The 16,472-nt window shown below is 48.7% G+C and overlaps 1 protein-coding gene across 6 annotated transcripts in view; it reads left to right on the plus strand.

Annotated features, from left to right (window-relative positions):
- tbc1d32 (TBC1 domain family, member 32) overlaps nucleotides 1-16,472 on the plus strand; it is a 452,053-nt gene that overhangs the window by 104,353 nt on the left and 331,228 nt on the right. For all 6 annotated transcript variants that reach the window (XM_072499364.1, XM_072499359.1, XM_072499363.1 and 3 more), the window contains 3 exons: nucleotides 2,319-2,422; nucleotides 2,521-2,582; nucleotides 2,922-3,072. In XM_072499364.1, the coding sequence (XP_072355465.1) occupies nucleotides 2,319-2,422; nucleotides 2,521-2,582; nucleotides 2,922-3,072 (317 nt within the window). The remainder of the gene's footprint in view (nucleotides 1-2,318; nucleotides 2,423-2,520; nucleotides 2,583-2,921; nucleotides 3,073-16,472) is intronic.

The raw sequence follows: 16,472 nt of genomic DNA on the forward strand, positions 1-16,472 counted from the left end.
TTTGTTAAATTCCATTTGTGAAGCATCATCCATTCCCTCAGTACCTGAATCTCCAGGTATCTAAATCTGTCTCTAGCCACCTTAAATGGCATCTGCCCTAAATTGGCTCGCCGACCGAACTCAATCACCGGGAACATTTCACTTTTCCCTACATTTAACTTGTATCCCGAGAATTCCCCAAACATCCCCAACAAGCCCATGATCCTCTCCATGTTCTCCAATCGTCTGAAACATACAATAGTAGATCGTCCGCATAAAGTGACACCCGATGCTGCCTTCATCCTCTCGTAATCCCTTGCCACTCTGCCAACCCCTTAAGAGCCATTGCCAGAGGCTCTATAGCCAGCGCAAACAACAGCGGCGGCAGTGGGCACCCTGCCTTGTTCCCCTGTGTACTTCAAAGTTCCGTGAACTCACGTCATTGGTCCGCACACTGGCCCTTGGTGCCACATATAACAGACGCACCCATGCCACGAACTTCAGCCCAAACCTAAACCTTCGGACCTCAAACAGGTACCGCCACTCCACCCGGTCGAATGCCTTCTCCTCATCCATGCACACTGCTACCTTTGTTGGTGCTTGTTATGTGAATTGGACATTCTGAATTCTCCCTCTCGGTACCGAACAGGTGCCGGAATGTGGCGACTAGGGGATTTTCACAGTAACTTCATTGCAGTGTTAATTTAAGCCTACTTGTGACAATAAAGTTTATTACTATTATTATTAAATTTGCTATCCTTGTCTGGCTTGGCCTGCATATGATTCCAGACTCGTGGAAATATGGTTGGTTCTTAACTGCCCTCTGAAATCATAGAATCATAGAATATACAGTGCAGAAGGAGGCCATTCAGCCCATCGAGTCTGCTCCGGCCCTTGTAAAGAGCACCCTACTAAAGCCCCATGCCTCCACCCTGTCCCCTTTATCCCCGTAACCCAGTAACCCCAGCTTACCTTTTTTGGACACTAAGGGCAATTTAGAATGGCCAGTCCACCTAACCTGCACATCTTTGGAATGTGAAAGGAAACCGGAGTACCCGGAGGAAACCCACGCACACGTAGGGAAAACTTGCAGACCCCACACAGACAGTGATCCAAGCCGGGGAACGAACCTGGGGCCCTGGAGCTGTGAAGCAACTGTGCTAACTACTATGTTACCGTGTTGCCCACCTATGCTACCGTGCTGCCCAAATGTCCTGGGAAGCCACTCAGTTGTACCAAACTGCGACAGAAAATTTGAAAAGGAATAAAACTGGACAGTTCACCAGGCATCAACTTCAGCACTGGAAAGGAGAAAGGCATACCCAACCCTGCAAAGTCTTGTTGCTGACATCTGAGGAGCTTGTGCCAAATTTGGGAGAGCTATCCCAAAGTCTAGACAAGCAACAGGCTATACTAATCTGGATTATAAGGTTGTCCAAAGAGCAAAGATTGTGGAGACTGAGTCTGTATTCTGAGCTTAAGTGAATGAGACACTTAGTGAAATGCACAAAATTCTTACAGGGCCTGACAGGGTAGATGCAGGAAGGATGTTTATCCTGGCTAGAGGATCGAGAACTAGGAAGGACAGTATCAGAATAACAGGTAGGCCATATAGGACCAAGATTAGCAGGAATTTCTTCAGTCAGAGGGTGGTAAATCTTTGGAATTCTCTACCCCAGAGGGCTGTGGAGGTTCAGTCTTTGAGTATATTAAAGACAGAGATTGATAGATTTCTCGATATTAAAGCGATAATGTGGAAAAATGGCATTGAGGTAGAAGATTAACCATGATTCAGTTAAATGGCGGAAAAGACTTGAGAGGATGTTCTCCTTCTCCAGTATCCCTATGCTCATCCTCTTAGAACTATATACTAAAGCCAATGTTTTGGACACCACCATTACCATCCCTAGGTATGTCCTGTCACACCAGGATAGCGACAACCGAGATTGCGGTACAGTGGTCTGTAGTTGTGTGGGGGTTCCCTGGGAGTTCTCATCATTAACTGGATTCCATGAAGCCTCATGGCATCAGGTCTAACATTGGCAAGAAACTTCCTACTGGTTACCTCAGCTGATGCATTATTACTGCTCCATGTTGAACACCACTTCGAGGAAACAGAATGGCAACGGCATAGAATGTACTCTGGGTGAGGGACTTCAGTGTCCATCAAGAGTGGTTCAGTAGCACCATTTAGTTAAGTCGTCTTAATTTATCTAAAATGTTGAATTTGTCACTGTGTTTACTTGCTATATTACCTATTTTTTTGGTAATTTGTCTGTATCATAATGGAGTTCTTTTCTTACAATATGTATCTTAATGTTATATATGTTTTCTTGTAGCGAAGCATTTGGAGTCCTGCTTTACTTCACAGCAAAGTCCAGTTCCCACTCTTTTTGCTGGCATTGATATAACCAGCCCTGATATTGTACAGTTACTTAAAAAGGTAACTTTAATGTTTGTTGATGCAAGTTGTAATATTGTTATTTTGTAATAATCTTTTTTCTACCTTTCTAAAATTAATAACCTTAATATTGCTTACAGTTTCGCCTCCTTAATGAGTTTCAGAAAGAAGTTCCATCCTTTTGGATACGCCATCCAGAGAAGTATATTTTTAAATCTATTGCGATTTTATGGATTAGAACTAATGGGCATTATTTTACATTATTACTAAAAACTGAAGTCATTTACTTTTTGTGGCTTTATATTCTGAGAGCTTAATCATATATATTTGAGAAAAAGTCAAATCACAATTTTGACAGATGAGAAACCTTGACATACTCTGCTTATGGAACTTTTCCGACAGAATTAAAATATATTGCTTAGCTTGCCACCTTAAAAAGTAGCATGGATAATACTGTAATGCATATCTATGTGATTCACAGCTAAGAATTTGTCACAGCATTAACAGCAGTTGTAAATCTCTGATTTTCAATTTCCTAAAGGTTTATGGAGGAGATAGTGGAGAGCACTTTGTCATTGCTGTCAGTAACTCATGAACAGAATCTCAGAGGTGAAACTTCGCGCCGTGTACTGGAACCTGTCCATTTTCTGGCATTGTTGGATACAAAGGCCTCCTGGTTCAATAAGTGGATGGTAAAACTAATTAATATAAAAGAACCATAATGATAGCAGACAGTAAACCTTAAAACAATGGTAATAATTCTATTACAGGGAGGACTTTTGACAAATTAATAGAATCATGGAATTTACACTCAAAAGTTTGGACTGCACTATTACTAGTTTTCAGTGGAGATTTAATTGGGTTTTTGGTCATTATTACCCAATTTTGGTCCAAGGTTGAGGTCACTTGGTTTATCTGCATTATTGTCTACAACCAAATCTAGGACTGCAAATTCCTTGAATGCACTTTAAGACTCCCTCCCCATTTTAATCAAAGACATTGGGCGGGATTTTCCAAGTCCTGGGCCGGGCCGGAGAATCCCCGCGAACAGGCCACGCCGCCCTGACGCCGGCACGCCAATTCTCCAGCCCGGATGGGCCGAGCGGCCATCAGAAAAGAGCCGAGTCCCGCCGGCGCCGTTCTAACCTGCTCTGGGCCGGCGGGACCTCGGCGTGTAAGGGTCGGGTGGCGGCCTTTGGGGCGGGAGGGGGCCCGACCCTGGGGCCTCCAATGTGGCCTGACCCGCGATCGGGGCCCACCGATCGGCGGGCCGCCCTCTGTGGCTGGGGGCCACCTTTCCTGCGCGCCGGCCCTTGTAGTCCTGCACCATGTTGCGTCGGGGCCGGCGCGTTGAAGAAGGCTACTGCGCATGTGCTTGTTGGCGCCGGCGCAATTGCGAATGCGCAGATCCCGCCGCACACAGTTCGTGCCGGGATCTGCAGCTGGAGCGGGCCGAACCGGTCCAGCGCCGTGCTGGCCCCCTTTAGGGGCCAGAATTAGTCGTGGGAGCGGCCCGTTCACGCTGTCGTAAAACGCGACGGCGTTTACGACAAAGAACGAAGAAGAACAAAGAAAAATTACAGCACAGGAACAGGCCCTTCAGCCCTCCAAGCCTGTGCCGATCCAGAACCTCTATCTAGAACTGTCGCCTATTTTCTAAGGATCTGTATCCCTCTGCTCCCTGCCCATTCATGTATCTGTCTAGATACATCTTAAATGACGCTATCGTGCCCGCCTCTACCACCTCCGCCGGCAATGCGTTCCAGGCACCCACCACCCTCTGCGTAAAAAACTTTCCACGCATATCTCCCTTAAACTTTCCCCCTCTCAACCTTGAACTCGTGACCCCTAGTAATTGAGTCCCCCACTCTGGGGAAAAAGCTTCTTGCTATCCACCCTGTCTGAACCTCTCATGATTTTGTAGACCTCAATGAGGTCCACCCTCAACCTCCGTCTTTCTAATGAAAATAATCCTAATCTACTCAACCTCTCTTCATAGCTAGAGCCTTCCGTACCAGGCAACATCCTGGTGAACCTCCTCTGCACCTTCTCCAAAGCATCCACATCCTTTTGGTAATGTGGCGAACAGAACTGTACGCAGTATTCCAAATGTGGCCGAACCAAAGTCTTATACAACTGTAACATGACCTGCAAACTCTTGCACTCAATATCCCTTCTGATGAAGGAAAGCATGCCGTATGCCTTTTTGACCACTCTATCGACCCCATCAATTTTCCCCAGGGCTTTTTCATTTACCGTATAGTTCGCTCTTGAATTGGATCTTCCAAAATGCATCATCTCGCATTTGCCCGGATTGAACTCCATCTGCCATTTCTCCACCCAACTCTCCAATCTATCTATATTCTGCTGTATTCTCTGACAGTCCCCTTCACTATCTGCTACTCCACCAATCTTAGTGTCATCTGCAAACTTGCTAATCAGACCTCGTATACCTTCCTCCAGATCATTTATGTATATCACAAACAACAGTGGTCCCAGCACGGATCCCTGTGGAACACCACTGGTCACAGTTCTCCATTTTGAGAAACTCCCTTCCACTACTACTCTCTGTCTCCTGTGCCTCGCCAGTTCTTTATCCATCTAGCTAGTACACCCTGGACCCTATGAGACTTCACTTTCTACATCAGCCTACCATGGGGAACCTTATCAAATGCCTTACTGAAGTCCATGTATATGACATCTACAGCCCTTCCCTCATCAATCAACTTTGTTACTTCCTCAAAGAATTCTATTAAGTTGGTAGGACATGACCTTCACTGCACAAAACCATGTTGCCTATCACTGATGAGCCCATTTTCTTCCAAATGGGAATAGATCCTATCCCTCAGTATCTTCTCCAGCAGCTTCCCTGCCACTGATGTCAGGCTCACCGGTCTATAATTACTTGGATTATCCCTGCTACCCTTCTTAAACAAGGGGACAACATTAGCAATTCTCCGGTACCTCACCCGTGTTCAAGGATGCTGCAAAGATATCTGTTAAGGCCCCAGCTATTTCCTCTCTCACTTCCCTCGGTAACCTGGGATAGATTCCATCCAGACCTGGGGACTTGTCTACCTTACTGTCTTTTAGAATATCCAACACATCCTCCCTCCTTACGCCGACTTGACCTAGAGTAATCAAACTTCTATCTCTAACCTCAACATCCGTCATGTCCCTCTCGGTGAATACCGATGCAAAGTACTCGTTAAGAATCTCACCCATTCACTTCCGGGTGCGGCTATGCAGAGCTAGGTCGCATATTCGGCAGCTCCTGCTTGGAACGGACTTTTGGGCTCTTTTACAGGGCCCCCACGGCATTTGTTTGACATTTCCCGGTGTGGGAAGAAGGCGGCAATATTCCCCCGACAGTGTCCCCCAGGAAGGGTATGTCTCTTGGTTGCCAGACACACGCAGAAACAGTGAAAGATTTGGCTGCAACTACAGGATAAACAGGGCCTCTTCCAGCATGCAGGCGGGGGAAGGGCAAGCTTAAAGCTGCAAGCTGACCTGAGGGCCTGTATCAAAGGTGAATTCTAGCAGCAGAGGGAACAACTGTGAAAAGACCTCATCAAGGCCACTGAAGGGACTTCCGGTTGCGGTGATGCCTAGCTAGCCGCACGCTTCGGCGGCTCCAGCTCCGACGGACCTTCGGGCTCTTTTAAGAGCCTCAACGGGGAATTTTTCGACGACGCAACCCGGTGTGGGGCGTGTGAGAAGGGAGTCCCCCCCAAACGAAGGAGGAAAAAACCGGCGGCGGCGGCTGCAGCGCGAGGAATCGTCGACCAAAGGGTCAGAAAGAGAGAAGTACAAGATGGCGGCGGAGAAAGCGCAGGCGACATGGGGGCCTGAGCATGAAATTGTGAGACGGTGCGTGGAGCTGCTGAAGAGGGAGGTGCTGACCCCGTTGCTACAGGCAATTGAGGGGCTCAAGGAGACATTAAAGACCCAGGAGACAGAGCTCCGTGTGGTGGAGCAGAAGGTGACAGATATTGAGGACGAGATCCTGGGCCTGGCGGTTAAGACACAGACGCACGAGGCACTTCATAAAAAGTGTACTGAAAGGATCGAAGCCCTAGAAAATGGAGCGCGAAGGAAGAACCTTCGGATACTGGGTCTCCCTGAGGGTGTGGAAGGAGTGGACTGTGGAGCGTACGCAAGTACGATGCTGAGCTCACTGATGGGTGCTGAGGCCCCTACGGGCCCCTTGGAGGTGGAGTGGGCAAATCGGATTCCGGCGAGAAGACCAAAAGCGGGAGAACCACCCAGGGCGATAATCGTGCGATTTTACCGCCTTAAGGATAGAGAAGAGGTCCTGAGATGGGCTAAAAAGGTGCGGAGTAGCAGATGGGAGAATGCAGTGGTACGGGTATACCAGGATTGGAGTGCGGAGGTGGCGAGAAGGAGGGCGAGCTTCAACCGAGCCAAAGAGGTGTTGCATAAAAGGAAGGTGAAGTTCGGGATGCTGCAGCCGGCAAGACTATGGGTCACGTATCAGGAGAGACACCATTATTTCGAGACGGCGGAGGAAGCATGGACCTTCATCAAAGAAGAGAAATTGGATCGGAACTGAGGGACTGATGCTGCAGGAAATGTTATTGATAATGTTACGGTGGAAGTTAATTGAGAAGTAAACAGGGAAGGGGGGAGACATTGGGGAAATGTGGGCGCCGGTGAGGGGGGAAAGACGGGACATAGTTGGAGAATGGGGAAGGGGAGGGGGAGGGGAAAGGGAGCTGCGCCATAAGAGGCGGGTCAGGTAAAGGGATGTTCCCGCACCAGAAAGAATAAGGCGGGAAGACAGGCGCAAGGCGGATGGGAGTTCCCCACATGGGGAGGTCGAGGAGTGAGCAGGAGTAGCCGGGGTCAGTTGAAGTCAGCTGACTTACGGAAGTAATATGGGGGGAGCAATCAAGCTAGAAAGAGATCTAGCGGGGAGGGGAGGAGGGAGGGAGAAGGGGGGGGGGGGACAACTGGGTTGCTGCTGCGGAAATCCAAAAGGAAATGGCTAAAGAGTGGGTGGGCGGGGATGGTGTGCGACGCTGGGGGAGCGAGCGGGAGCGCGGAGGCGGGATATGGGACTGGCCTAGAGAAGGTAATGGCTAGTCGACACGGGAGGGGGGCAGGTAGCCCCCTAGTGAGGCTGATCACGTGGAACGTGAGAGGCCTGAACGGACCGATAAAAAGGGCCCGAGTGCTCGCGCATTTGAAAGGACTAAGGGCAGACGTGGTTATGCTCCAAGAGACGCACCTAAAGGTGGCGGACCAAGTTAGGCTAAGGAAAGGATGGGTGGGACAGGTGTTCCACTCAGGACTGGACGCAAAGAATAGAGGGGTGGCCATTTTGGTGGGGAAACAGGTCGCATTTGAAGCAAAGAACATTGTAGCAGATAGCGGAGGTAGATATGTAATGGTGAGTGGCAGGCTGGAGGGAATGGAGGTCGTGTTGGTTAACGTGTATGCCCCAAACTGGGACGATGCGGGATTTATGAGACGGATGCTGGGGCGTATACCGGACCTGGAGGTAGGAAACTTGATTTTAGGAGGGGACTTTAATACGGTGCTGGACCCGGGGCTAGATAGATCCAGCTCAAGGACCGGAAGAAGGCCGGCAGCGGCCAAGGTACTTAAGGGGTTTATGGACCAAATGGGGGGAGTGGATCCATGGCGATTTCTTAGACCTAGGGCTAGGGAGTATTCCTTCTTCTCCCATGTCCATAAAGTGTACTCCCGGATAGATTTTTTTGTTTTGGGAAGGTCGTTGATCTCTAGGGTGGAAGAAGCTGAGTACTCAGCCATAGCGGTTTCGGATCATGCCCCACATTGGGTGGACCTGGAATTAGGAGAGGAAAGGGAGCAGAGAACACTCTGGCGATTAGATGTGGGACTGATGGCGGATGAGGGAGTGTGTGCAAGAGTGCGGGGGTGTATTGAGAGATACCTGGAGGTCAATGACGACGGCGAGGTCCCTGTGGGAGTGGTATGGGAAGCACTAAAAGCGGTGGTCAGAGGAGAGCTGATCTCCATTGGGGCCCACAAAAGGAAAACAGAGGCCAAGGAAAGGGAAAGATTACTGGGGGAGATTTTAAGGGTGGATAGGGAATTTGCAGAGACCCCGGAGGAGGAATTGTACAGGGAGAGGAGACGACTCCAGACGGAATTTGACCTTCTGACCACCAGAAAGGCGGAGGTACTGTGGAGGAAGGCACAGGGGAGGAGGTATGAATATGGGGAAAAGGCGAGTCGCCTGTTGGCTCATCAATTGCGAAAGAGGGCAGCAGCGAGGGAAATAGGAGGAATTAGAGACGAAAGGGGAGACACGGTGCGAAGGGCAGGAAAGATAAATGAGGTGTTCAAGACCTTCTATGAGGAACTGTATAGGTCTCAACCCCCAGAGGGAGAGGAGGGGATGCGGCAGTTCCTGGACCAATTGAGGTTCCCGAAAGTGGAGGAGCGGGGGGTGGTAGGCCTGGGGGCACCGATTGGGGTGGACGAGGTTATTAAGGGACTGGGAAGCATGCAAGCAGGGAAGGCCCCAGGACCAGACGGGTTCCCGGTGGAGTATTACAGAAAATATGTGGACTTGTTGGCCCCGTTGATGGTGAGGACGTTCAATGAGGCCAGGAAAGGGGGGACGCTACCCCCGACGATGTCGGAGGCGACGATATCGTTAATTTTGAAGAGGGATAAAGATCCGTTGCAGTGCGGGTCCTATAGACCCATTTCATTGTTGAATGTGGACGCCAAATTGTTGGCAAAGGTACTGGCATCGAGGATAGAGGACTGTGTCCCGGGGGTGGTGCACGAAGATCAGACAGGGTTCGTAAAAGGGAGACAACTGAATGTTAACGTGCGACGACTATTAGGGGTGATAATGATGCCCCCAGTGGAGGGGGAGGCAGAGATAGTGGCGGCAATGGACGCAGAGAAGGCATTTGATAGGGTGGAGTGGGAGTATTTATGGGAAGTGTTAAGGAGGTTTGGGTTTGGGAACGGGTTTATTAGCTGGGTTAGACTTCTTTATGGGGCTCCAACGGCAAGCGTAGTTACAGGTCGACATAGATCGGAGTATTTCCGACTATATAGGGGAACAAGACAGGGATGCCCGCTGTCTCCATTGTTGTTCGCGTTGGCAATTGAACCTCTGGCCATGGCGTTGAGAGACTCCAGGAAATGGAGAGGGGTGATTAGAGGGGGAGAAGAACACCGAGTCTCGTTATATGCGGATGACCTATTGTTATACGTGTCGGACCCAGCGGGGGGAATGATAGAGGTTATGCGAATTTTGAGGGGGTTCGGGGATTTCTCGGGGTATAGGCTAAACATGGGAAAGAGTGAATTATTTGTGATACATCCAGGGGACCAGAGTAGAGAGATAGAAGGCTTGCCTCTAAGGAAAGTGGAAAGAAACTTCCGATACCTGGGGATTCAGATCGCTAGGAGCTGGGGAACCTTGCACAGACTTAATCTGACACGGTTGGTAGAACAAATGGAGGAGGACTTCAAGAGGTGGGACATGCAGCCTCTATCGCTGGCGGGCAGGGTGCAAGCAATTAAGATGATGGTCCTCCCGAGGTTCTTATTTGTATTTCAATGTCTCCCTATACTAATCACTAAGACCTTTTTTAATAAAATAGACAGGAGCATCACGAGCTTCGTGTGGGCAGGGAAAGTTCCGAGAGTAAGGAGGGGGTTCCTTCAGCGTAGTAGGGACAGAGGAGGATTGGCACTACCGAACTTGGGCGATTACTATTGGGCCGCCAATGTGGCAATGATACGTAAATGGATGATGGAGGGTGAGGGAGCGGCGTGGGAAAGACTGGAGAGAAAGTCCTGTAAAGGGACGAGTTTAGAGGCGCTGGTGACGGCGCCGCTACCGATCTCACCTAAAAAGTTTACCACGAACCCGGTGGTGGCGGCAACATTGAATATCTGGGGACAGTGGAGGCGACAGAGAGGGGTGCGGGGAGCCCTGGTGGGGTCCCCAATCAGGAACAACCATAGGTTCGCCCCAGGAAGAATGGATGGAGGATTTCAGAGCTGGTTCCAGTTGGGAATTAGGAGGGTGGGAGATTTATTTATAGATGGGACTTTTGCGAGCTTGGGAGCATTGGAGGAAAAGTATAAGTTGCCCCGGGGAAATTTCTTGAGATATATGCAGGTGAGGGCATTTACTAGACAACAGGTGAGGGAATTTCCATTGCTCCCGACACAGGGGATACAGGACAGGGTGCTTTCAGGGGTGTGGGTCGGAGAGGGCAAGGTGTCAGAGATTTACCGAGAGATGAGGGAAGAGGGGGAGGAGTCGGTGGGCGAACTAAAAGGAAAGTGGGAAGAAGAACTAGGGGAGGAGATAGAGGAGGGTATGTGGGCTGATGCCCTAAGCAGGGTAAATTCCTCTTCCTCATGCGCCAGGCTTAGCCTGATTCAATTTAAGGTGCTACATAGAGCACACATAACGGGAGCAAGATTGAGCAGGTTCTTTGGAGTGGAGGACAAATGTGGGAGGTGTGGCGGGAGCCCGGCAAACCACGCACATATGTTTTGGGCATGCCCGGCACTGGAAGGGTATTGGAAGGGAGTGACGGGAGTGATTTCGCGGGTGGTGAAGGCCCGGGTCAAACCAGGCTGGGGGTTAGCTCTATTTGGAGTTGCGGAAGAGCCGGGAGTGCAGGAGGCGAAAGAGGCCGACGTTGTGGCCTTTGCGTCCCTAGTAGCCCGGCGCAGGATCCTACTCATGTGGAAGGAGGCGAAACCCCCCGGACTGGAGGCCTGGGTAAATGATATGGCGGGGTTCATTAAACTGGAGCAGATAAAGTTTGCCCTGAGAGGATCGGCTCAAGGGTTCACCAGGCGGTGGCAGCCATTTCTCGACTACCTAGGGGAACGTTAGAGGGAAGACAGATGACCAGCAGCAGCAACCCAGGGGGAGGGGGGGGGGGGGGGGGGAGAGGGGGGGTTTAGTTTAGGTCAAAGATAAAGGGGTTTTGTTACTTGTGTATTGTTTAAAATTTCTGTATTGTTATTGTTGCGTTTGCTTTGTAAGAGGGGAAAAATTGTTGTTTGGGAAAAAATTTTCAATAAAACATTTATAAAAAAAAAAAAAAAAAAAAAAAAAAAGAATCTCACCCATTTTCTCTGACTCCACGCATAACTTTCCTCCTTTGTCCTTGAGTGGGCCAACCCTTTGTCTCGTTACCCTCTTGCTCCTTATAGATGAATAAAATGCTTTGGGATTTTCCTCCCTGTTTGCTAAAGATATTTCATGACCCCTTTTAGCCCTCTTGATTCCTCGTTTCAGATTGGTCCTACATTCCCGATATTCTTCCAAAGCTTCGTCTGTCTTCAGTCGCCTAGACCTTATGTATGTTTCCTTTTTCCTCTTAGCTATTCTTACAATTTCACCTGTCATCCATGGGTCCCTAATCTTCCCATTTCTATCCCTCGTTTTCACAGGGACATGTCTGTCCTGCACTCTAATCAACCAGAGTCTTAGAGCTGAAGAGCAGCAAAGGAAAATTAAATGACTAAAAGTTGGATGGTAGATTCACAAAACCTAAAGCTGAATAGAATGTAGTAATTAAAGTGAGTTTTTATTCTTTCATGGGATGTGAGCATTGCTGGAAAGGCCAATATTTGTTGCAACCCTAATTGCCTTTGAACTGAGTGGCTGTTATGAGTCAACCACATTGCTGTTCACCTGGAGTCACGTGTAGGCCAGACCAGTTAAGGACAGCAGATTTCCTTCTCTGAAAGACACTAATCAATAATTGTTTCATGGTTATCAGTAGACATTCCAGATCTTTAGTGAATACAAATTTCAGCATCTGCCATGGTGGAATTCTGACCCATGTCCCCAGAGCTGTACCCGGGGTCTCTGGATTAATAGTCCAGTAAAAATACCACTACACCATTGCCTCCCCATGATACTTCACACAATGCTCTGGACATATCCCATTTGGAGTCCAGAGTTCAGTTCTGGACAATGGATCTCAGGAAATAAACATTGGCTCTGGAAAGGTACTGTACAGACTCATAGAACTTTACCAGGGCTTAAAGAATTAAGTTAATGATGATAGACTGTATAAACTTGGATTGTGTTCCCTTTTGAATTTTAATGGTGGAGAGGCGATCAAGTTAAACTGTTTAACCCAAGGACCTTGATTATCCTCCCAACGTTTCAAGTTTAACTCTACAGTGAGGGACCATGAGGAGTCTGTCTCAGCCTTCATATACAGGCTTCGTCAGCTTGGTGAGCACTGAGTTGGGGACCATGCTTAGTGGCATGTTGCGCAGTCGGTTGGTTTGTGGGATCCATAGCCTTAATATCCAGAAGAAGCTTCTGGCGGAGACCACAATTACATTGGAAAAAGCGATCGGAGATAGCTCCAGAATGCGGCGAACAAGGTACCGCCGAGCTTCAAAGCATGGCTAAAGGGAAGGTTAACCAACTATGGGGTATGGCTGCGATATCTGCGGTGAGATAAAAGGGCACGGGAGAGGACCAGAGCTCGAGGAGCGGGAAGGAGTCGGAGTGTCCGGGGTGGACTGCTGTCGTTGCGGGAGCGGGAACCATCCCCAGGAGACCTGCCATGGCCAGGAGTTCTAGTGCTTCCGATGTAACCGAAGGAGGCACATACAAGCACGAGGCAAAGCGCGCCAGTGCAAAAAAAAAGACAGCAGCAGCAGTCCACAGTACCATTGAACATGAGAAGAGCTCTGAAGACGAGCGCATTGGTTGAATACACTCCAATGGAGTAAGATGTCTCCAATTGAAATTGTCTTACGGGTAAATGGTTAAAGGGGCAGCACGGTAGCATCGTGGATAGCACAATTGCTTCACTGCTCCAGGGTCCCAGGTTCGATTCCCCGCTGGGTCACTGTCTGTGCGGAGTCTGCACATCCTCCCCGTGTGTGTGTGGGTTTCTTCCGGGTGCTCCGGTTTCCTCCCACAGTCCAAAGATGTGCAGGTTAGGTGGATTGGCCATGATAAATTGCCCTTAGTGTGCAAAATTGCCCTTAGTGTTGGGTGGGGTTACTGGGGTATGGGGATAGGGTGGAGGTGTAGACCTTGCGTAGGGTGCTCTTTCCAAGAGCTGGTGCAGACTCGATGGGCCGAATGGCCTCCTTCTGCACTGTAAATTCTATGATAATCTATGGTAGACCCCTTAAAATGGAAGTTGGCCCCGGGGCTTCGGTGAACCAATGTCTTCTTGCAGGATCGCAGTCTTTTAAACTTGAAGAGTACTACAGCTAAGCTTTAAACATACACCGGGGAAATTTTGAATATTCTTGGAACAGCCAGTACACCAATGGCCTACAGAGGACATGAGGCCAATCTCTCTTTGGTTGTCTCGGAACAATATAGACCAGTCTTTTGGGAAGAGGGTGGCTACAGAAGATTAGGCTCAACTGGCTAGATATCTTCAAAATATCTGATGGCATCCTCTAATATGTTTTAAGGAGGTATAAAGATGTCTTTGACGTCCAAGTTCTTCAGAGTCCAGCCAGTGCCATGCGCATTGCATCAGAAGATGAAGCCCAGCTAAAGAAATTGAAAGAGCTCGGTATAATCAAGCCGTTTCTATTTTCAGAGTGGGCAGCTCCGATAACCCCTGTTCCTAAACCTGATACGTCGAGAAGGATTTGTGGGGACTATAAGCTAACCATAAATCAAGCTACCCAGGTCGATCTGTATCCGATTCCGGTGGGGGGGGGATGCCAGAATTTATTGCCCATCCCTAATTGCCCTTGAGGGTACAGTTAAGAGTCAACCAACTTGGACCTCCGTCGTGCCTATCTTCAACAAGTTGGATGAGGAGATTCAGGACTATGCTAGTCAATATCCACAAGGGCCCCTTCCAGTACACCAATGCCTTTGGCATTGCTTCAGCCTGTTCTATCTTCCAGCGCACAATGGAAAATATCCTCCAGGGAATTCCCACGGTGATTTACCTTGCTGAAGTTCTAGTACCGACACTACACCAGAGCAAGAAATGCCCAGGGGAGAGGAAGTGATAAGGATTTTGTCAAGCAGGGGTCTGCCTAAAACTCAAAATGTACTTTTCAGGCCTGAAAGTGACTTGTCTAGGATAGTGCATTGATGCAACAGGGTTGCACTCCTTGGAAGAACAGGTCAAGGCCATACGAGACGTCCCTGCACCCAAAAATATCAGTAAGCTGGTATGGTCAATTTTGGGAGGTTTATTTCAAATCTAGCCACAATATTGGCGCCATCGTACCAGCTATTAAGAATCATTGTCGGCAGAGCCGCGCATGGTTAGCACTGCTGCCTCACAGCGCCGAAGTCCCAGGTTCAATCCCAGCCCTGGGTTACTATCCGTATGGAGTTTGCATTTTCTCCCCGTGTTTGCGTGGGTTTCGCCCCCACAACCCAAACATGTGCAGAGCAGATGGATTGGCCATGCTAAATTGCCCCTTAATTGGACAAAATGAATTGGGTAAATTAAAAAAAAAAAAAAAAAGAATCAGTGGCGGCAATGGGAAGAGCCCCAAGAGGAAGCCTTCACTTCGTGAAGCAAGCATTACAGTCTTCAAACCTCTCGGTGCATTTTGACCTGGGGAAACCAATCATGCTGATGTGTGATGCGTCCCCTTATGGCATATCCCTCAAAATGAGAGGTGGTTCAGAATGTTCCATCCCCTTTGCCTCAAGGGCCCTTTCTGAAACAGAAAAAACTATGGTTAGATTGAAAAGGAGGGTTTGGCTGTTATATCCTGTGAAGAAATTCCACCAGTATGAGTACGGTCAACAGTTCAACATAGTAATTGACTACAAACCATTACTGGACCTATTAAGGGGAGATAAACCCACACTTCCCACAGCCTTCGGCAAGGGTGAAGCATTGGCTTGCTGTTGGAGGCTTGCAACTATGTTTTTCAGCACCAGTCTGGACGCAAATTGTTTACAAGGATGCATTAAATCACCTACCCCTGCCCAAGAGCATTCTGCCACCATCTGTACCCCAGGAGATCATTCCAGCTTTAAACCTCCTAGATACACTGCCAGTGTCCGCAGGACACATCCTCTGCTACACCCACAGTGGCACAGTGGTTAGCTGGATGGCACAGTGGTTAGCACTGCTGCCCCTGGGTTCAATTCCCGCCTTGGTTTACTGTCTGTGTGGTTTGTACATGCTCACTGTGTCTGCATGGGTTTCTCCAGGTGCTCCAGTCCAAAGATGTGCAGGTTAGGTGGATTGGCCATGATAAATTACCCCTTAGTGTTCCAAAGGTTAGATGGGTTTATTCGGTTGTGGGGATAGGGTGGGTTGTGCGTCTCGGTAGGGTGATCTTTGAGAGGGTCGGTGTAGACTCGATGGGCCGAATGGCCTTCTTCTGCACTGTAGTGATTCTATTCTATTCTAACACCAACACCACCACCTGCAAGTTAAGTTGCACATTCTCCCGACTTAGAACTATAGCAGCGTTCCTTCACTGTCGCTTGGTTAAAATCCTGGAACTCCCTTCCGAACAGCACTGTACCTGCACCACAGAGCCTGCAACGGTTCAAGAAAGCAGCACACCACCACCTTTTGAAGGGCAATTACGATGGACAATAAATGCTAATGGCTAGTGATGTCCGTATCCCATGAACTAATTTTTTTAAAGTATCGGAAACAAGCTGTGCTGTTGGTGTTATTCTGAACAACGCATTCGCTACCAAATCAACTGCGCGAATGGACCCCTCTCTGTTCTATAATTTGCTGCTAAAATGGTAACACATAGGAACAGAAGTAGGTCATTCAACCTGTTGAGAATGCTCTGCCGTCAGCCAGCATGGCTGAATGGACACTTCAATGCCTTTTACACCCACATCAATTTCTACTTTAAATATACAGAATGTATACCCTCCATGTAAAGAAATTTCTCCTCATCACGGTCCTGAGTGCCCCCCACCCCATTTGAAAATTGCACCCCTGGTTCTAGACTCCTCGACCAAGAGAAACATCTTACCTGCATCTACCCTGTCTATTCCTGCAAGTATTTTGTAGGTTTCCATGAAATTACCTCTCATTCTTCAAAACTTATGAGAATACCAGCTCAATTTGCCCATTCTCTTTTCATGGGA

This window comes from Scyliorhinus torazame, chromosome 4 (genome assembly GCF_047496885.1).
Source record: "Scyliorhinus torazame isolate Kashiwa2021f chromosome 4, sScyTor2.1, whole genome shotgun sequence".
NCBI classification, from domain to species: Eukaryota; Metazoa; Chordata; class Chondrichthyes; order Carcharhiniformes; family Scyliorhinidae; genus Scyliorhinus; species Scyliorhinus torazame.